The 22,085-nt window shown below is 41.2% G+C and overlaps 1 protein-coding gene across 4 annotated transcripts; it reads right to left on the bottom strand.

Moving 5' to 3' along the window:
- Positions 1-610: 610 nt before the first annotated feature.
- Positions 611-21,526, bottom strand: LOC120027803 (cullin-2-like). Of its 4 annotated transcripts, none has more exons than XM_038972840.1 (22): positions 21,236-21,525; positions 20,006-20,144; positions 19,632-19,734; positions 19,335-19,429; positions 18,174-18,279; positions 17,958-18,040; positions 17,488-17,584; positions 17,105-17,215; positions 15,479-15,665; positions 10,232-10,356; positions 8,728-8,835; positions 8,399-8,458; positions 8,063-8,191; positions 7,743-7,829; positions 6,688-6,840; positions 5,887-5,964; positions 5,662-5,728; positions 4,202-4,296; positions 3,932-4,108; positions 3,728-3,829; positions 3,504-3,620; positions 611-1,362 (listed from the first exon to the last, which is right to left on the bottom strand). In XM_038972840.1, exons 2-22 carry the CDS (start codon positions 20,122-20,124, stop codon positions 1,231-1,233), a joined length of 2,331 nt encoding a protein of 776 aa, XP_038828768.1. In that variant the 5' UTR covers positions 20,125-20,144; positions 21,236-21,525; the 3' UTR covers positions 611-1,230. The 4 variants fall into 4 exon arrangements, with proteins under 4 accessions (XP_038828768.1, XP_038828769.1, XP_038828771.1 ...); XM_038972841.1 differs by having other exon boundaries at positions 1,199-1,362; positions 15,503-15,665; positions 21,236-21,526; XM_038972843.1 differs by having other exon boundaries at positions 1,199-1,362; positions 4,001-4,108; positions 15,503-15,665.
- Between the last annotated feature and the right edge of the window lie 559 nt (positions 21,527-22,085).

The following is a 22,085-nucleotide window of genomic DNA, read 5'->3' on the forward strand; positions in this document are numbered from 1 at the left end:
TGTGCTTACATGCATATGGGGGCCAAATGCCAGATAATGGCATGCCATAGCTCTCTATTAATCATGACAGCTGGTTGCTCCTCTGTTTCATGTGGTCTTCCAGGAGGTCTTCAGGGTACTCACAATATGAGACTGCTGTCGCCCAGCTCAGGATGCCTGAAACAGTGATCAGTAAATCTCAGCCTCCTGGCCCTGGGGCTGCATGTATCAAGCGCCTCACAGTAGGAGTGCAGATCTAGGATCAGTTTAGTCTTTTAAATCCTAAAATGGGATTATATGGACAAGAGTTACCTAACCCTAGATCAGCACTCCTACTCGGAGATGCTTGATACATACGGCCGTAGATCTTCTCACTGGTCCTTGGGCAGAGCTACTGGTTGGTCAGGTCTTGTGACCAGTGGACCCTGGTTCTCGTTTTATGCATTAACAAATAAAGCAATCAACAGCATTGGAATACAAGAAAACAGGATTGTAAATGACATAACAATGTGTAACTCCGTAAGTAATAATAATGTGTCCCCTTGCACTCCCCCTGGAGGTAGGCTTTGGTATTAAAGAGACAATACATCCATCCTGTTCATTTTTCATCACACGGATCCATACACACTCCTTTGAAATATTTACCAAAAACCCGCAGTATTTTATTTATTTATTTGACAAGCAGCAGGATCATGTTTGTCACCTCAATTTGTTTTTTTCTTTACATTTGAAAGTAGATACAATTATCAGTTTAACGGTTTTATTACAATATTTTTTTTTAAACTTCGATACATTTAAAAACAACTGCAAACGTGAGAAAAGAAAGCATGGTTTTCCGCATCTAGTCTCTAACATTTTTGTCAATGTCACAGCTCACTCGCTTTTTTCCCCCCATTCTTTTTTTGTTTTCAGCTAAGTCGACCAAAAATGTATTATCAGCTTTGCGCTCAGATACCTACAGGCATTTTCCATTGACGCAATGGGTGCGTGGCACTGGTGATGTTGTAAACAGCATAAAATCAGATGAGGGGGGGGATGGGGGCCAGAGGGTGTCATGACTCGGTGGGTGTCTGGGTTGAACAGTTTTGTTTGTTTCCAAGATGAAGGCCCACAGACCTGCTTCATCCCTCCCTTCGTATAGGAGCATGCGAGACAGCGACAGCCCAAAAATAAATGAAGAATGGCCCCTGTCGTTCTTTGCTTAGCCAGCAGTTGGTTGGGGTAGGGGCCTTATACACCATTATCCCGCCATTACGCCACGTAGCTATACTCGTCTGCAGAGCTCTGGCTCCTCTCGATGTACTGCTTGTCGATGAGCACCTCAATGCACTTCTTGATCATGCTGATACTGGGGTTAAATCTGGCTTTGGACTGGTTGATGACCTGAGTGGAGAAATAAACAGGCAGAGAGAGAAATTAACAAGCTGCGTTACTCTGTCGTTGGTTAATAGATCCATCGTCAACGCAGTGAACATTCCCTCCGGATTCCATTTTGTTGTTATTTTTCCTGTTGCAGCATGCCGTTTATTTCTCCAGCTGGATATTAACAAAAACAAACCTTAACTGCCTTTGCTTGCGATAGTACAGCTGTGCCCAATGGAATTGTCTGTAAAGCCATAGCTCACTCTATGAGAGGTTTACTGGATGTGTAAAGAAATCCAGTCTGTACTGAAAGGCCGTTCTGATACACTCGTCTTCCGTTCAATTTGCTACAGAACCTCCCTTGGAGCGGTGCTCAGTTATCTATCTCACGCACCTAGTGATAATACATCTCTTCTCTTGCGCAATCACGTACTGTCCCATGACCAGTGAGAACACATGCAGGAGTTAGAGACCACATCACAGGTTGGCCCCGGGCAACCAGCATCTCGGTTATGTACCAATCTCTCCATGGAGAGGTGTTCCAAGCATGGAGCAGTATGTGATTGCTCAAGAGAAGGGGTACATATGTGGTGGGAAAGGTAAGCCACTAAAGCAGTCACGTATGCCCTCATTATGTGCTTTGACTGAAATAACAAATATTGAACCATTAAAGTACAAACAGAAAAAGAAAACAGCAGTTGGAGGTGGTGTGTTGTTAGGGAGAAAGAATATAGTGAGTGAGTAAATGAGAGAGAGCGAGGGAGAAAGAGGTGACAGCTGAGAGCAAGGGGCCCTCTCTCCAGTCCGCAGGCGTGTTCTGACATCATCCCTAAGGAGAGACACTCATTCCATCCTGACACATCTCTCTGTTCTGGGTTCTCGACTCACAGATGGCATAACAGTATCTTATCATCAGGGAAGGAATTCACCCACCTGACAACAAAGTAGAACATCAACACAGGAAGACAGCAGGAAGAGACATAGGCTAGAGAGGCACACCAGGGAGGACACAGTGCTCCCTCTGGCAGGGGAAAGACAGAGCTGTGCCCTCGGGGAAACCATTGGATCTCTCCATTCCCATGTCTCAACCTGTATCTCCCTTGTCTGTTCCCAAATCTGTTGGTGCGGCGTAGAAAACTCCTATGGCCATTGACAAGACAGCACAAACAGATCTGGGACCAGGCTAGTGTCTCCCTCTATCTCAGGCGTCTGTACAGCGTGTGTACAGTAACTTGTGTGTTTTTATTTATTTATTTTTTGTATTTCTCCTTTATTTAACCAGGTAGGCTAGTTGAGAACAAGTTCTCATTTACAACTGTGACCTGGCCAAGATAAAACAAAGCAGTTCGACATATACAACACAGAGTTACACATGGAATATACAAACATACAGTCAATAATACAGTAGAAAAAGTCTATATAAAGTGTGTGCAAATTAGGTAAAATGAGGTAAAGCAATAAAATAGGCCATAGTGGCGAGGTAATTACGATATAGCAATTAAACACTGGAGTGATAGATGTGCAGAACATGAATGTGCAAGTAGAGATACTGGGGTGCAAAGGAGCAAAATAAATAAATAAATACAGTATGGGGATGAGGTAGTTGGGTGGGCTATTTACAGATGGGCTATGTATAGGTGCAATGATCTGTGAGCTGTTCTGACAGCTGGTGCTTGAAGTTAGTGAGGGAGATATGAGTCTCCAGCTTCAGTGATTTTTGCAGTTCGTTCCAGTCATTGGCAGCAGAGAACTGGAAGGAAAGGCGGCCAAATGAGGTGTTCGGCTTTGGGGGTGACCAGTGAAATATACCTGCTGAAGCGCGTTCTGCGGGTGGGTGCTGCTATGGTGACCAGTGAACTGAGATAAGGCGGGGCTTTACCTAGCAAAGACTTGTAGATGACCTGGAGCCAGTGGCTTTGGCGACGAGTATGAAGCGAGGGCCAGCCAACGAGAGAGTACAGGTCGCAGTGGTGGGTAGTATATGGGGCTTTGGTGGCAAAATGGATGGCACTGTGATAGACTGCATCCAATTTGTTGAGTAGAGTGTTGGAGGCTATTTTGTAAATGACATCGCCGAAGTCGAGGATCGGTAGGATAGTCAGTTTTACGAGGGTGTGTCGATCCCCTGTACATGGTTGGACGTGTGAGACATTAAAACTCACCTCCTGTATGAGGGCATTGTGTCTGAGCACTTTGCGTGCCTTCATGATTCTCACTATAGCAGCTTGTAAATACATTTTGCGGTCCTCGTCCACTGCACTCCTCGTCTGCTCCATCTCCTGCAGGGTTGGAAACACAGAAATAGGGCTTTACACAGAGGCAGACATATTGACAGCAGATGTGTTTGCATTGTAGGATGAGCTATCAAGGGTATAGGGTACTGTACCTGTGGTGTGTCTTTCTGCATTGACGTTGTGATCTTGAACTTTGTTCTTTTACTGGTGAAACTCATATTTAGTGAAAATGTGGACTCTGCCTCGATTTCCTCCTGAAGACGAGAAAAATAGTTACCCGCTGACTGATGAGAGTATCCAAAAGGACTGAGGATTAACACAAATGCCAAGATGAGCTACTTCTAAATCCTCCTAACCAATAAAGAAGACCCTGCTGACTCCAGATCTCCGGGTGACTCTGTGGCTGCTGACACCTGACCCCTGACCTTTTGGGAGTCGTGGTTGAGCATCTTGACATCCAGCAGGGACTTGATGGTCTTCTGAAGCTCTTTCTCATTCATCTGGGTGGAGTCCTGGAGCTCCTTGTAGCCTACCTGTTAGGATATGATAGTGAGCTAAGTGACTACTTAGTTAAGGCACAGTTAAGACAGCCCATTTCCACTAAACACGTTGGTTTGGTAACACACCGTCTCACTGTTGTTGAACGCCAGCAGCACCGCCATCTGGTAGGTGGTCACCATGGCAACGTAGGGCTTGGAGAGATAGTTCATCTTCACCTCACCTGAAGAAGAGGGGTGCCAATCATTATCATCATCACCACCATCTTATTTGCCACACCTACTGATAACAGCATGTAAGAAAAACCAAGGAGAAATCAGACAAAAGTCATCCCCAATCCTGTGTTCTCTGGGTATTCTTGTAACCGCAAAGAGGGATTTAGTTCCAATCCATTAATTGCAGTGTTTGTGTGGGGATGCTGTTGTAATGTTTGAAGGAGTCATCACGGTCTTAGCGCTGTGTGATTTCATGGATCATGTAGTAGCAGTGCCAGGTGCAGCTCAGTGTTAGGTAGAATCCGAGCCTCTCTAACATGGACCTGTAGTAGTGTCACACTGATTTGGGATAAAACGCCCTGCAGTGCATACAGACAATCCATTTCAGACTACAGAAGTCTCACCCTGTTACTCTTGTTGAGCTATGGATGCCATTTCAGTTTCAGTGAAACATAAGGTAGGGAGAGTGGGGGGTAAGTTGAGCCAGTTTATATTCAGCATCACTCTGTCAATGGAAATATAGTATTCTTTCTAACAAAGATATCTACATAGGTTTCAGGATGTTGTGCATTCCTGGAAATAATCCGAATTCATGTAAACAGAGTTTTGAAAACATAGCTTGTCTAAAAAAAGTGGTCTCATAGCACAACTTACTCGGGTATGGGGTAAGTTGAGCCCTGGGACAGGGTAAATTAAGCCCCCTTCAAATGTCTGTACTGAATGAAATATTATACTTCCCAAACACAATGCAATCGCTTTTTTGTCTTTTAATAACACCTAACAAATACTGTACTTTTTTTTTTTTACACTTTTAACATAGGCCAGGCCTTGTTACCTCATATCCCAGCGACAATGTGCCATTACGCCTGGGAAGAAAACACTTAAATTTGCTCAACTTGCCATTGGATCAACTTACCCCAAGGCAAACATTTTGACTATATTAGCCCACAGCTAGAAGGATGCACTTTTATGCTAGGTTAAGTACCTCATATTGTAGCTTAGAGACCCCAACTGATGTATAGAACAATCTTAAAAAGATCTACTTAGATTCAAGCATCTTGAAACATTAACACAAATTAATTTGTGTGAAAATCTGGTGAAAATCTGTTTTTTGGACCTAACTTGCTTACCAATTTTTCCATTTTGTTTCTTCCTTCACATACTCAATGAAATGATGACCTTTTCCTAAATATTTGGTAAAATTATACATTTTGTGTATGGTTTCCTAGTAACAACTCACCTTTGGCTCAAATTACCAAACTCTTCCCAACTGCTGCCAAATAAACATTCCACATCTTTTGCACTGGGTTTCTGTACTACCATCATCTGCTGTATATACGTGTGTGTGTGTGTGTGTGTGTGTGTGTGTCTACCTGTGCAGAGATAGTGCAGCCAGGTCAACTTCCTCCCGCTGAAGTGCTGATTATAGAACAACTCAAACTGCAGAGAAAAACAATCATGTCAGAATGACATAAGATTAACATCTGCAGTTTTGTTGAACAGCCATGTGTAATCTTTGGGAACCACAGAAAGATACGGTTATATCTCTATGGGCACAGCCCTCTCTAAACAACCACGTCTCCTGAACCACTACTCACCATCTGAACACTCTTCTCCAGCTCTTGTGGGATGGCAAAGGTAGAGGAGGGGACGTGCGTGAGGGGCCAGGCTCCTGCCTGCAACGAGACGACACACACGCGCGCAGACACACACGGTAAGATATCTCCACCACCATAGTCATTGAGCTTCTCACAGCAAACGTGCCTGAAGTTGCCTAATCTTTAAAAACTACTTTAAAAACCACAGATAATTCACCAATTACCCTGTTTCACAGTACTGACACAAAAACCAATTTATTGGGGAAAAAAACACATTGGTGTTCACTTTCCTAGCAGGGAGTCCGGTTCAACTATTGGTAATGGCTATGATGTCATTTGTCCACTCTGTCCTCTGTTTTGTGTTATATGTGTAACCTCAAGTATGCCTAGCCTATGTTTATTTTAAAAAATCCCCACCACTCCAGAAGTTTCCTCTCAGGAAAAACAAAGTTATTCTATTCTATTCTTTGATGTGACAGTAACAACTACTGATTTGGGGGGGGATACATTTTAAAACACCTGTATTTTTCATTCTATAGCTTGTTTTCAATCTTCTTAAATAGTGAGCCAACATGTTTTCAGCACTTAATTTCCCTGACTGATCAAAACTCATTTTCATCATGCTCTCTCGTCTCTCTGCAGCATTCATATAGTGAGCAATATGTTTGGAAAAACGAATCGATATACATATAGAACCGTGATAATCACAATAATCGTACCAGCACCTACTGTAAGTATGGTGATAATATCGTATCGCGAGGTCCCTGACAATTCCCAGCCCTAGTAACAACCACCTCTCACCTGTAATACGTAGATCTGGAAGCTGATGCCCAGTTCGACCGGTGATTCCTGGGTCTTGATGAAGTTGTTGAATTTGTTGTTCAGGTCTGCGCTGACGCTCATGTCTGTGTACATTCTGTGGAGCTTGCTCGTGAACTCGTAGCCGCACGCTTGCTGCAGGGGGGAGAGTGAGTTCACAGGGTGATACAGGGGAGAGGGAGAAGTGTGTGTGGGGGAGGGGCCTTCCTCTTTTGTTCTCTAATGCTCCTCTATTGTTCCTCAAGGGGAGGTCGATGACATCACGGATTCCCATAAGACCAACTCATTGAATGTCTACTCCTTGAAGTTTGCAGTTGTGTCAAAAAAACACAATTTTTACCATTTAGTGCATTTACTTTACTGTATTTATACTTGAAATACCGCTTTTCAACAGTAAATGTAAAAATAAAAAATAAATCACTGGAGGACGTCTTGGAGGCAGTGATATTCATACTATTTCAGCGATGACCACATTTTTCCCATCAAGAATTTCTCGCGACCATGACCCATGACCCATAAAATCATAAAATTTACATCAACAATAACCTTAAATTCATTACATCTTGATCTCTTATTAAAATTAAAATAAACCAAAAATATATTTACCCAATTAAAAAAAAAAAAAAAAATTATAATCTTTCTAAAAAATATTTGTATATTGTTCCATAGAAGAACATTTTTTTTTTTTTTTACGTTTTTTTATTTTGTCTACCCCTCTGCAGTTCCCCTACGATCGCACTAGGTGTCGCAACTCTGACTAAATACCACTGCTTTAGGGTTGGTTTGAGAGTTATGTGGAAAAGTATTTTAAAGAGAAAAACTGACAGTTTAGAGAGTGATGCTTAATTATGGCATGAATTATTGGCATTCCGTTAGCATCTTGTCCAGGGAGTGTACTTGTACGTCAAGGTTTTTCCCGCTACAGAAACAGGAGATTATCCCACACGTCAGAAGCCTTTCGGTCTTGGAAAAAGCTTACTTTATGCAAGAAAGACCTTAACTGGCGCCTGCTAAAGTTGAAAAGAGTCTTATTTCACCTTTAGTTTGTTGATCATGGCTTCTTCTGAGTCCATGGACAAAGACAGCCCGTGTATTAACCTCTTTGCTAACATTCTTGCATAAAACTGTGCGAAAGAAAGAAAGGAGGGAGAGAAAAAGAGAGAGTGAAAAACATAATTAAGTTGAAAACAAAACACCAATTCATTATCTCAGCTTCCAAATAAAAAAAAACATCTGTTTGTTTAATGCTCTTTAGTGAATCACAAATTCAGTCTGGAAGGAATAAAAAGCAGCCATACTAGCAGTCGATATCCCTGGTCATGTGAGATAATGACGCTAATGCCCGTCTGCCAGCTACCTTTTGAAAAACGTCCTTGTCATCTATGTACTTGAACACGGTAATGAAGCTGGTCAGCTTGTCTTCCACCTCGTTCTCTGTCATTCCCTTTGCAGACTTCTTCAGCAGATTGTCACAATACTTGGCGAGCTATATGGATAAAGAGCAAAACACCACATGGTCAGACATTACTATGGTCTAAAAAATAAAATAAAAAAATAAATAAAAAACACACACAGGTAAAGTAGTAGAGATCTAGACCCACTGCTGTGCACAGGGTTTTAACTGTCTATTACCAGGGTATGATCTTATAACACCACACATTTCCAAACCTCAGGTGTCATGAATGAGCCTCACCAGTTCAGGTGCTTTGCAGATGGATTTGGGCTCCCTGTGGTTCACCACTGACGTCAAAGCCTGGGGAGGATCAAACGAGGCAGTCATTTTACATCCTCAGTTTCAGTACATCTACAGCTTAGACATCAATTTATACCAAGAGTTAACAGTTATGATTTAACCAACGAAGAGCCTTCATATATACAAACTTGATTCTTTCCCGCAGGGAGTGAGGAACAATCTGGAAGCACATCCTATAGTGAAGACAAACATCTCACTGCCACCACCTACTGGTATTAACGGTCTAGTGTCCACATTGTGATTTTGCCAGGGAGTCATAATGTAAATACCTTATCAAGTGCGCTCATGAAGTGCTGATCCCCATTTAGCACTGTGTTAATGAGCTGAACGAATTTACTGTGAACCTCCAACACGGACTCCACAAACAGGGTTGGCATCTGGGGAGGGAACCAAATGAAACAACAGGAGGTTTAGCAGTGGCCTGTTATATTATGTTAGCGATATAATCAGATACAGGTAACTGCCAAAATAAAAGGAAACACCTGAGTAAATCAGGGATATAAAGTATATTGAAAGCAGGTGCTTTGTTTCCATTAGTCAAAACTGCCTATATTAAAAAAATTCTAACAAAAATTTTCTTTTTGGTCTTAATTTACAGTTAGGGTTAGGCATAAGGTAAACAGTGTGGTTAAGGTTAAAATCAAATTTTAAGAAGATAAATTGTAGAAATATGGTAACGGTGTGGCAATTAGCATTCCATCATGCTTAGGGTCATGTATAAAAATGCCAAGTTGCCCATTATTTTGACTACCATGGCTAGAAGAGACCTCAGTGACTTTGAAAGAGGGGATTTAAAGGAGCATAGGGGGTTTAAAGGGTTGTGTGTGTGTGTGTGTGTGTGTTAGCCGTGAGTTATTGATAATCTTGATCACGTATAGCTAGTGTTTTAAGCCCCCAAAACAACCCATCTAGGACTGTCGTTTTACTGAGACGGGTTACTGGTGACTTATTCTTGTCATATCAGGTTTATGATAATGATCATCCGAGTCAAATATTGGAGTCAGAAAAGGATACACATATGAAAGGTTAGATATGCAAAACCTTGCAGAGAGCCTGACAAAAAAAAAAAAGAAGATGAACTATTGGAACCAAGACGTAAAAATAACTGAGGTTGGAACATAACTTACGAAATTACAGTTAATAAAAATGTATGCTTAATCCAGTATAAAACAAATGTATAGAATGTATTATAAAATATACTACATTCACAAATTGTACAGCACAATGGCAGAGTCATATCTTAAGTGGAAAACTAATAATGAATCAATAATCCATGACTTCTAGGAACTTCTTCCAAAAGTTACGGACGGAGTTTGAAAGATGACTGTCAGAAGTATTACAATGTAATCCGTCTGTCTGCATATTATAAAGACATGGCAAATGAGGGTGCAGTGAGATACCGAAGGATTGGACGATACTTTTCTTGCCAATCATCGTGAAAAAATGTATACTTAAAAACCGGAAATCAACCAATCCTCCATAATTAACACAATAGAAAGGTCAAATGCTTTCTTATCTTAAATGTTGAAAGTGTGTGGGTGACAGAGAGAAACAAAATGGTGCAGTTTGAGGCCATGAGGCGGAGAGTGATGCGGGCGCTGGAGATGGGGGTGTGAGCAGGTGGGTCTGGGCAGGTGTGATGTAGTTGATGTTGGTGTGAGTATGTATGCTGTTAGTGTATGTTTTGTATTGTAAAATAATGTAAAATATAAAAACATCATCATCTGATCATGCATACTGATAATGTAGAGTGATAACTTGGTGGAGACGTACGTTTTCCTGAGAGAGGTTACTGGTGGCTCGGATGCCCTCGTCGTGGATATGAACCTGGAGCTCCTGGATCATGTGAGGTAAACCACTGGACACGGCTCGCAGCAGGGTGTACATGTTAGCCATGTCTGTAGGGGGGAGAGAGAGGAAGAGATGGCGGGGGTGTTATGGAGCTCTTCACAGTCAGCCACAGCTGGATGTTCTATGGTCAATTTGAAATCTGATAGCTATTTGCTATGGTAATCGGCCAGAAACATATGGGATTTAGCCAGCAAGGTCAAATACAGCCTGCTCAATCGCCAAAGAAAGGATGACCTGTGCTTAATTAACACTGGCTTTAAGCCAGCCCCTGGATCTATAAGCTAGTAGCTACCAGACTGCCCATCTAACTACAGACTGACCATATAACTATACTGCCCATCTACACTGAACAAAATTATAAAACGCAACAAGTGTTGGTCCCATGTTGCATGAGCTGAAATAAAAGATCACAGAAATGTTCAATACAGTTGAAGTTGAAAGTTTACATACACTTAGGTTGGAGTCATTAACCTTTAACGAGTCACCAACCCGGATCCGGGATCACCCCCCACTCCCCCCCCCACTGAGTAGCATAGCTAGCATAGCGTCACAAGTAAATTGTAGCATCTAAATATCATTAAATCACAAGTCCAAGACACCAGATGAAAGATACAGATCTTGTGAATAAAGCCACCATTTCAGATTTTTAAAATGTTTTACAGGGAAGACACAATATGTAAATCTATTAGCTAACCACGTTAGCATAAGACACAATTTTTTTACTCCAACAGTTTTTTCCTGCGTCAGTAGCTATCACTAATTCGACTAAATAAAAATATATATAGCCACTAACCAAGAAACAACTTCCTAAGATGACAGTCTGATAACATATTTATGGTATAGCATAGTTTTTTTTGAAAAATGTGCATTTTTCAGGTATAAATCACAGTTCTACATTGCAGCTGCAATCTGAAATAGTGCTGACGCAGCCAGAACAATTACAGAGACCAACGTCATATAACTAATTACTTATCTTAAAACATTTCAGAAAAATACACAGCGTACAGATATTGAAAGCCCAACATCTGGTGAATCCAAACAATATTTCAGATTTATTAAATGTTTTATAGCGAAAACAAAATGTAGCGCTAAATTAGCATAGCCACGCCAGCCAGAACCAGCTGGGCGCCCGCGACCAGTTCACATGCACGACAGATATATGAAATAACATCGTAAATTGGGTCTTACTATTGCTGATCTTTCATCAGAATGTTGATCAATGTGTCCTTAGTCCTGATGAGTCGTTCAATCCATTCATAATGGCAACTTTCCCTCTTCATTTAGCATATGTACTGGTCGACTGGCCAAAGTAAAAAAAAGTCACAGAACGGAACACGGCAAAACTCCCGAAAAAATTCAAATAATCTGATTAAACTATATTGAAAAAACATACATTAAGATGATATGGTCACATGTATCAAACAAACTTCGAGACGGAGATAGTTTTCATCCGTAACGGCAGCAAAACAGTAGACAATCGCACCTCCAAATAGCGCGAGTCAGAGAACCGGAAGTTGTCGGTCACGCCAAAGAAATAGGTCTTATTTCACGTCAGTACAAGGTAAACAAAAAATTTCTCCTCTGACGTCGTCTTGACACCCAGAGGAAGACGAATGAAGTGTGTTTCGGGTCATAGGTGGCGTGACCATATATAGGCAGAGCGTTGAAGCGAGCATACACATCTTGCATTCTTCTTCTTGGTCAGGGAAAGTGCTGTCAAATGACTTCTGTTTAACTCAGAGACAAAATTGAAACGGTTTTAGAAACTATAGATTGTTTTCTATCCAATGGTATTAATTATATGCATATGTAAGAGCAATAATTGAATAAGAGGCAGTTTAATCTGTAGAGGAAATTATGCTAATGCGAAAACAGCACCCCCTATAGTGGCAACTAATTTTTCAACCACTCCACAAATGTCTTGTTAACAAACTATAGGTTTGGCAAGTCGGTTAGGACATCTACTTTGTGCATGACACAAGTAATTTTTCCAACAATTGTTCACAGACAGACACATTGAATTATAAGTGAAATAATCTATCACAATTCCAGTGGGTCAGAAGTTTACATACACTAAGTTGACTGCCTTTAAACAGCTTGGAAAATTCCATAAAATGATGTCCCAGCTTTAGAAGCTTCTGATAAATGATGTCAATTGGAGGTGTACCTGTGGATGTATTTCAAGGCCTACCTTTAAACTCAGTGCCCCTTTGCTTGACATCATGGGAAAATCAAAAGAAATCAGCCAAGAACTCAGAAAAAAAATTGTAGACCTCCACAAGTCTGGTTCATCCAGAATTGGGAGCAATTTCCAAACGCCTGAAGGTATCACGTTCATCTGTACAAACAATAGTACGCAAATATAAACACAATGTGACCACGCAGCGGTCATACCGCTCAGGAAGGAGACGAGTTCTGTCTCTTTTGAGATGAACGTACTTCGGTGAGAAAAGTGCAAATCAATCCTAGAACAGCAGCAATGGACCTTGTGAAGATGCTGGAGGAAACAGGTACAAAAGTATCTGTATCCACAGGAAAACGAGTCCTATATCGACATAACCCGAAATGCAGCTCAGCAAGGAAGAAGCCACTGCTCCAAAACCTCCATAAAAAAAAAGCCAGACATGGGGACAAAGATTGTACTTTTTGGAGAAATGTCCTCTGGTCTGATGAAACAAAAATAGAACTGTTTGGCCATAATGACCATCGCTATGTTTGGAGGAAAAAGGGGGAGGCTTGCAAGCCAATGAACACCATCCCAACTGTGAAGCACGGTGGTGGCAGCATCATGTTGTGGGGGTGCTTTGCTGCAGGAGGAACTGGTGCACTTCACAAAGTAGATGGCATCATGAGGAGGAAAATTATGTGGGTATATTGAAGAAACATCTCAAGACATCAGTCAGGAAGTTAAAGCTTGGTCGCAAATGGGGCTTCCAAATGGACAATGACCCCAAGCATACTTCCAAAGTTGTGGCAAAATGGCTTAAGGATGACAAAGTCAGGGTATTGGAGTGGCCATCACAAAGCCCTGACCTCAATCCTATAGAAAATGTGTGGGCAGAACTGAAAAAGTGTGTGAACAAAGAGGCCTACAAACCTGACTCAGTTACACCAGCTCTGTCAGGAGGAATGGGCCAAAATTCACCCAACTTATTGTGGGAAGCTTGTGGAATTTTAAAAGGCAATGCTACCAAATACTAATTGAGTGTATGTAAACTTCTGAACCACTGGGAATGTGATGAAAGAAATAAAAGCTCAAATAAATCTCTTTCTACTATTATTCTGACATTTCACATTCTTAAAATAAAGTGGAGATCCTAACTGACCTAAAACAGGGAATTTTTACTGGGATTAAATGTCAGGAATTGTGAAAAACGGAGTTTAAATGTATTTGGCTAAGGTGTATGTAAACTTCCGACTTCAACTGTACGTACTAAAAGCTTATTTCTCTCTAATTCTGTGCACAAATTTGGTTACATCCCTGTTAGTGAGCATTTTTCCTTTGCCAAGATAATCCATCCACCTGACTGACAGGTGTGGCATATCAAGAAGCTGATTAAACGGCATAATCATTACACAGGTGCACCTTGTGCTGGGGACAATAAAAGGCCACTCTATAATGTGCAGTTGTGTTACAGAACACAATGCCACAGATGTCAAGTTGAGGGAGTATGCAATTGGCATGCCGACTGCAGGAATGTCCACCAGAGCTGTTGGCAGAGAATTTCTTTGACCATAAGCCGCCTCAAATTGTTTTATGCATTGTTCACACCAATAGCGTCTTTGCGCAAAATCATATGCAGCATCATCTGGATGTGTGTGCAACAAAAGTTCAACATTCACCTTCTACTACCATTTCTGTCAAGCCGTCTACACATACAGTTCGATGCATACATTCGATAAATCCAGCGTATGCACCACACAGAACGCACTGCCTCTAACACAATGCTGCAAGGCAAACGCAGCGTTCCATTGGATATGCAATGACGTTGTCGGTGTGATCGAGACGTTAGAAATTTTGGCAGTGCGTCCAACCGGCCTCACAACTGCAGACCATGTGTAACCACGCCAGCCCAGGACCTCCACATTCGGCTTCTTCACCTGCAGGATCGTCTGAGACCAGCCATCCGGGCAGCTGATGAAACTATGGATTTGCACAACTGAAGGAATTGCTGCACAAACTGTCATAAACCGTCTCAGGGAAGCTCATCTGCATGTTTGTCGTCCTCACCAGGGTCTTGACCTGACTGCAGTTTGGCATTGTAACTGACTTCAGTGGGCAAATATTCACCTTCGATGGCCACTGGCACACTGGAGAAGTGTGCTCTTTACGGGTGAATCCCGGTTTCAATTGTACCGGGCAGATGGCAGACGTATGGCGAGCTATTTGCTGATGTCAACATTGTGAACAGAGTGCCCCCTGGTGGCGGTGGGGTTATGGTATGGGCAGGCATAAACTACAGACAGCGAACACAATTGAATCGAAGGCAATTTGAATGCACAGAGATACCATGACAAGATCCCGAGGCCCATTGTTGTACCATTCATCCGCCGCCATCACCACATGTTTCAACATGATAATGCACAACCCCATGTTGCAAGGATCTGTGCACAATTCCTTGATGAAGAGAATGTCCCTGTTCTGGCCTGTATACTCACCAGACATGTCACCCATTGAGCATGTTTGGGATGCTTTGAATCTCCATGTATGACAGCATGTTCCAGTTCCCGCCAATATCCAGTAAATTCGCACAGCTCTTGAAGAGTAGGACAACATTCCACAGGCCACAATCAACAGCCTGATCAACTCTATGTTAAGATGTGTCGCGCTGCATGAGGCAAATGGTGGTCACACCAGATACCGACTGGTTTTCTGATCCACGCACCTAACTTTTTTTTTTTAAAGGTATCTGTGACCATCAAAATCCATGGATTAGGGCCTAATGAATTTAAACGGATTGATTTCCTTATTTGAACTGTAATTCAGTACAATCTTTGAAATTGTTGCATGTTGCGTTTATATTTTTGTTCAGTGTAACTACAGACTGACCATCTAATTTAGAGACTGTCCTAACTCTCAGACTGACCATCAAACTACAGACTGACCATCAAACTACAGTAATACAGTCTAAGCCAGCCCCTGGATCTATTAGTATCAAACAAACTGACCGTCGCTCCTGTAACCTGACTGACCGTCTCTCTTCTCCTGGCGGATGATATTCTGACACTCCCCATGGAGGAACTGCAGGTGGTCCGCCACCATCCTCTGCTGGCATTCGTGGATGACTTTGGCGTAGGAGCTGGGATGCAGGTACTTTCGACATCGCACCTCCTCGTCTTTCAACCGTCCTAAAACCTAGGTGGAGTCAGGGAGGGAAGGGAACACATTGGATTGATTAATTTGTTAAATACAGTTAATTATGCACATGTCAAAGACGCTACTTGCTAACTGGCCCAGGCCCAATAGGGCTGAATGACTGCCAAAAAACATAAAATAGAACGTATAATTAAACAGAATTTCCAAACGTGGATCTGCTGTAGACCGATGCAGTTCCTAGGTGAGGTCAGTTCCTCTCTGCTTACATACAAGTTATTTTTTTGTGCCGATATGGCACACATTCAGGACTTTTACTTTGACATGAGGTAAGTAGAGAGGAAATGGGTCTACAACAGACGCCCGTTTGGAAAGTCTTTCACTTATGTTCTATTAGATGTTTTTGTATCAATTTCCCCCCTATATAAGGCCCAACCCTATGAAATTAAGTGTTATTTAACGTCGACTTCCGGCACACTATTCTGTTTTTTTGGAAGCTAATTCCTAGCAACTCTAGTGTGCAAATACTAGCGTTGCTAAAAGCAGCTAAAGGAACGCTAATGCGGCAGGGTTTTTCTGAAACAGAAAGCTTCCTCAGTTTGATCGCGTTAGGCTGGTCTGGACATGAGAACCGCAGGCCAGGGCAGAGCGAGGCATATCACATTTATAGGGACTTCAGTCACGCTCAGCACAACAACAGATGGCCAGACATTCCTACACACTGCCGACTGCCCCATTGCCTTTTAAAGCCAGTGTGGTGTTTATCCTGGTTAAAGGGCTATCAGATCACCGATTTACAGGTCCATTCGTGAACAGAGGCCAAGTCCCAAATGGCACCCTGCTCCCTATATAGTGCACTACTTTTCCACAAAGCCCATAAGTAGTGGACTACAGTTTATAGTGAGTAGGGTGCCATTTCAGACACACCAGGCGGCAGCCATGATGCGAGTTAGCTAGCTAATGTAAGGGACTGTCTGTGATCTCTTTTCACTAGAGTCAGTCAGTCAAACAGTAATACACAGATTAAACTGACGGTACTACAGCTTGTTGCTCCATGGGTCTCCGCAGACTCACAGCAGAGCAATGCCTGTGTACAGCTGCTCCAAGAGTCACCGAGCCTCTGATAAACTAACACCAAGAACACACAGCAAAATACACAATATCCATTTGTAGCTACGGAAGGGCCCACTATTTAACTGAATTCATAATTTATAATACCCGAACATCAACGGTTTGACTACATGCTTCCAATGAGACAACAGTATTTCTTAGGGTCACAACAGAGAACAGTAGAGCCCTTGGATTCTATGTACAAAGAATAAAACAGAGAGCAGCGGGTAACAAGGAAGTGAACTACACTACCTGTCCGTCAGACATCTTACCTTTTCCATAAAGCTACTGTAACAGTTAGACCATAGAGATCCTAGAATTCATAGAGCACTATGGATCTCTATTAGGTGGACTTACTACAGCCATCTTACCTTTTCCATATACTGTGAGCAGTTGGACTCTTGCAGTAAATTGGAGGCTTCCTGTTTGTAATACTCTCCTGTTTTCGTCAGAAATGGCCCTTCGAAGATTTCCTGATAAAACTGAAACATAGGAAAAGCCACGAGTGAGTTTAGAGAACACACACATCGGCATGGACATTCAGTATACTGTACATTCATTAACAAAAGCAAGCATGAACAGTTTCAATTATTCAACGGCATTGTGGCTATATAAAAAACGAGTTTCAAGACTATCGACTCCAAGCTAACTTAAAAGGAAATAATTCACTGTGGGAAAACAGGCTATAAAGCAAACAGAAATGACCACTGTCCAGAAATATCTAGAAACCAACATATGACAGATGCTTACTCACCTTGAGAGGAAACTTTTTCTTGTACTGTTCAACATGAACAAAGGAGTTGATAACCCCATGGATTACTTTCTGATTAGGGTCCTCGCCGCACCGGTCACTGGAAGAGAACACGCTCCATTAGGGGTGACTCCATTTCCATTGAACATTTACATGTGTCTTGCGAAATAATTGAATTAAAAGAGTAAAAGGTGACTTGTGGTTTTCAATTTCATTTCAATAAATAGCCTAACACTAATAACCTAAACTGGATTAGCCTGCTACAACAATACTATATGTCAGAACAGAGCAAAAGGTTCTTTCTTTATCTTCACAGAAACTAACCTTCAGGCCAAGTCATTATGACAATAACAAATCACTAAATACGAGAACTGTGCATTTCACCTCAAGAGCTTCTCCTCCAATGCTAGCCTTGTATAATCATAGTGCATATTTGAACCAATAACTACTCTACATATAAACCAAGAACCAACTTTTTGACTTCATTCAGCAGCATCCGTATCAGGACAGCTTGCAAGGGCTCGATCATCAGTTTCCTCCACATGTCTAGTGCTAGCTGAAATTACAGTAAGGAGAATTGTATGAGCACATAATATTGTATGTAAGCACTCAGAAATGCAAACTGATATATTGTGACATTTGTACTGAATAACTGAGAATGTAAGTAATAAGATATGATTGAGACTTACCTCTCCTATCTCCATAAGTGGTTCGTTCATGTCAACCCCTCCATAGCCATACTGCAAGTCTGCCTCTGTCAGTTTGTTCTTCTTGATGAACTGTGTGTTGAGGTACCTACATTAGAAAAAGGGGAGAGAAAGTGCATTACACAACATCATATTAAAATAATAACACTTGATAACTCTTATCTAGAGTTTTACCAAAGTGTTGGTAAGACTAGCTCACTATGGGCGACCCATAAGTCTCTACAGATTCACTAGTGTGTGAATGGCCAAGTTCCCAGGGCCTATCAGGCCACAGAGAGATAGCAGACAGAAATGCTGGTTCTGATGGCAGTCAGACTATCTACAAGTTGTTTTCACAGCTGTGCTGTCCACTTAGCATCAGCAGGACAGTGATGAGAAGCGATATGAACTCAAATTCATATATACAAAATTATGGGATGACAACGTGCTAAATTACCTCTCAAAATGATGAGGAGCTTGTTGTAGAAAATGATGATATCTAAAGCTGTCACAGTGGTGAGGTAGCCAAAGTCTTACATTTCCCAAAACATCTACCAATTTGAAATATAAAATATCTGCACCTGAGAAAATGTAGCTTAGCCTAAATTGTAGAAGTGGCAGTGTTCTTTATATAAGGTGACAATGGCAGGGTAGGTCAGGAAATAGACATGACTGGGTGATAAGTGCTGGCAGCTACACAATAGCAGTACTCTACTACAGTACTATCAGATTCCACACACACACAAACACATTACCCGCCCAAGTGCACTTGTAAAAATAGATCCAATACCTCTATGGGGTATTGATTTTCAAATGGAGAGGACACGCACAGAAACAGTCAATGGTTGTTGGCACTTCAAAGACAAGCGTTTCAAGGTAACAATCCCCAATAATGTGGGGAGCCTATGGGAGAAGCAAGAAGGACTGAACTCCACAGTAACTACAGTGCTCATGCACCTCATACCGTATTTCTGTGGAAAACGCCTACAAAACACAGCCACAGTCATGTTTACTGGCACTAAACAATAGGAGAGATAAGGCTTACAGTAAGACTGAACTTATAAGATGGTCTGTATTATTTCAGATTTAGTCAAGCCTGGTGTATTGGCTCTCCTATTCCTCGGGATTCATCAAGACATTCATAAAAAGGCGGATGGATATTACCTGTACAAGCAATCCATGTAGTCTGCTCCCTTGCTATACTCCTCCCAGTATCTGTGGTACATAACTAAAACCTTCTCCTCCGACTCCAGAACTTTCTGAAATTACAGACAAAGAATATAAGTTTAATACCTTGGCACCTCAATGAAAAGCAGACAATCTACAAATACAGCTATTAGGCTATCCAATGTTAAGCAATGGGAAATTTCTCTAAATCAAGTGAAATCAATAGCTTAATGGACTAACATTTAGTAGATAACAGATCAAATATATTTCCCCCAAATGATGAATCGTATTCACCTTGTACAACTGTCTGACATGGTTCTCCAGGAACACCTTGGTCTCTGTGTACAACTTTTCACCCAGAGGCTCTGGGTAAGCAACACACAAGGCATAGATGTCACTGATTTTAGAGTAAAGGAGTCAAACGCATTCATATGTAACACTGAAGAAGAAAAACACGCAGACATTATTTTCTATTTAAAAAGTGACACGTGAACTTAAAAATGTCCCAAAGTTAACTTTGGCTTGTTTTAATGGGTCGACTACGTAAGCACAGACCAGTGGCATTTTTGCCTCCTAAATCATAGGCAAACTAAAACGCAAAAGAAAAGACAGTTCAGGAACTCATTATCGGAAAAAAATAAATATGTAGAGCTGAAACGGAAGGATACGAGAATCTGTCGTTCCATGTGGCCCTCTCCACATAATCAAGCATCACCACAGCCTTGATTGTCGTCAGTAGCTTGTTCCATGTTTCATCAAAGTCCACCACCCGCGGCTTCAAGGACATCGTATGGCTTCTTCTTCAGGCTGAGATAAAGAGGGGGAAATAACAGTTATTGGTGTGATTGCACAGCACTGTAATATTGGAGAAAACTATTTGAGAATTATTAGAGCAGATGAATAATGTATGGTTGTCAAATCAGTTAATATACACTCCAATTTTAATCAGTCCAACATCAGACTGCGAATATGAATGGTATTTTTCCTCTTCAAATTGGATAAACTGTTACATAATATGTATCAATAATTAAACAATAATTGGAAATACAGATAATTTACTGATCTGCCTGTAGCATAATGATATTAACTCTGATTAGAAGTATTGTTTGCACTTACAATCTCAAACATTGTGTTGTGATAACAAGGTTAATGACTGAACTTCTATATTGAACAAATTATATTGAACAAATTACAGTTAATGTAACAACTTAAACTAAAAGCCATATCACAAATGTGTCATGTAACGTTAAAAAGGGAATAAAATCGACTGTTCCAACAAATTCACGGGCTGTTACTAGAAAACTAATTGACAAACAATGCATTTCGCTAGAATAATCAGTAATCATGTTACCCAACGTTGCTAGCTAACTACATCAGCAATGATATATGCTAACAATATTCAGTCATTCATGACATGAGTTGAACTGTCACAGGTAGCAAGAGGAGTTTACTGCTCACGTTAGATATCCCGCAATACTTTTTCTTTTTAGGCCTGGCTAACTAGCTTGCAGCTATCCATTCCATTCGTCATTCAAGCTAGCTTGTCACTTTCGCAGAATGTTGCTACATGTTCCAGACATAACTAGTTCGCTTAGTTAGCTACTCATTGAAGTCAAACAGTCATATTTTTCTCGAACAATGTCTGAAATGTACTAACTAACCACGTAGCTAGGAAGAATCACCAAAATATCTAGGTAGGTATAGCAGCTAGCTGCTAGCTTAGAGATACAGTTAAAGCTTGGCACTTCTAACTAGCGACCGATTTGGGGTAGCTTCCTAACGTTAGCTAGCTAGCTGCGACTTCAATACATTTGCACTGACAACACGCTACATCACAGTATCATGGTTTACAGAAACATGTCAACAAGGTTACGTGAAGATTTCCAATATATACATACCTCTAACCAATATGTGTTAATAAAAGTCAAGTTTCTTCACTGTCACAGGCTTGATCGCTTTCGCTTAGCTACAGCTCTCCATTACCCTACCTTATGGAAAATACCATTGTATCAGCTATAAGGTGTACTGTATTGGAGTAGTAATTATTTGCATTTAATATAATAATAACAGAGAAGGTAAATGTGTATCGTACACAATGAAAACATGTATATCTAATAAAAGTCACAATTACAGAGGGCGTCGAGTCAAACACCTATTAAAAAAAACAAGATTGTAAGGCAAGCACATCCCTATTTTGTAATGGTGTCGGCACCAACTACGGGTAACCGTTAGGGAGCTGTAAGGTAGAGCAAAAAGTCGTTTAGGAATGCGTATGAAAACGAATGTACATTTCTTCAGATGTACAAATGCAAGATGTGAAGTACAAATACTAAAATATATACGGTAGACTATTATTGGTATGATTGGAAGGGTTAAGAACCAGTCTACTTAAAAAGTTGTGTGTCATTCAAGTGGTCTTGAATATTGACTGTGTCACACTGTATACTGTATAAAACTTGTTGTTTGGCTCCTGGATGCTGATTGGACGAGCAGAGTTCCAAGCCGTGCTCTATTGGTCATCAAATACACACCTATGCCTGCTAACAGTTCCATCTGAAAAGTATCACTGCGCCTTCAATGAGAATATCATGTTCATGTTGCTGTCAGAATCATCTCTTGTATTGATCTCAACTCGCATATAATTTCCCCTTGTTTCCAGTCTAACATTTAGTTTGGTACAGCCAGGGTTAATATCTCTTAGTACCATACATAGAGTGAACAGTGCCCAGAGGAGACAAGACAACTTTT

This window comes from Salvelinus namaycush, chromosome 33, assembly GCF_016432855.1.
Source record: "Salvelinus namaycush isolate Seneca chromosome 33, SaNama_1.0, whole genome shotgun sequence".
NCBI classification, from domain to species: domain Eukaryota; kingdom Metazoa; phylum Chordata; class Actinopteri; order Salmoniformes; family Salmonidae; genus Salvelinus; species Salvelinus namaycush.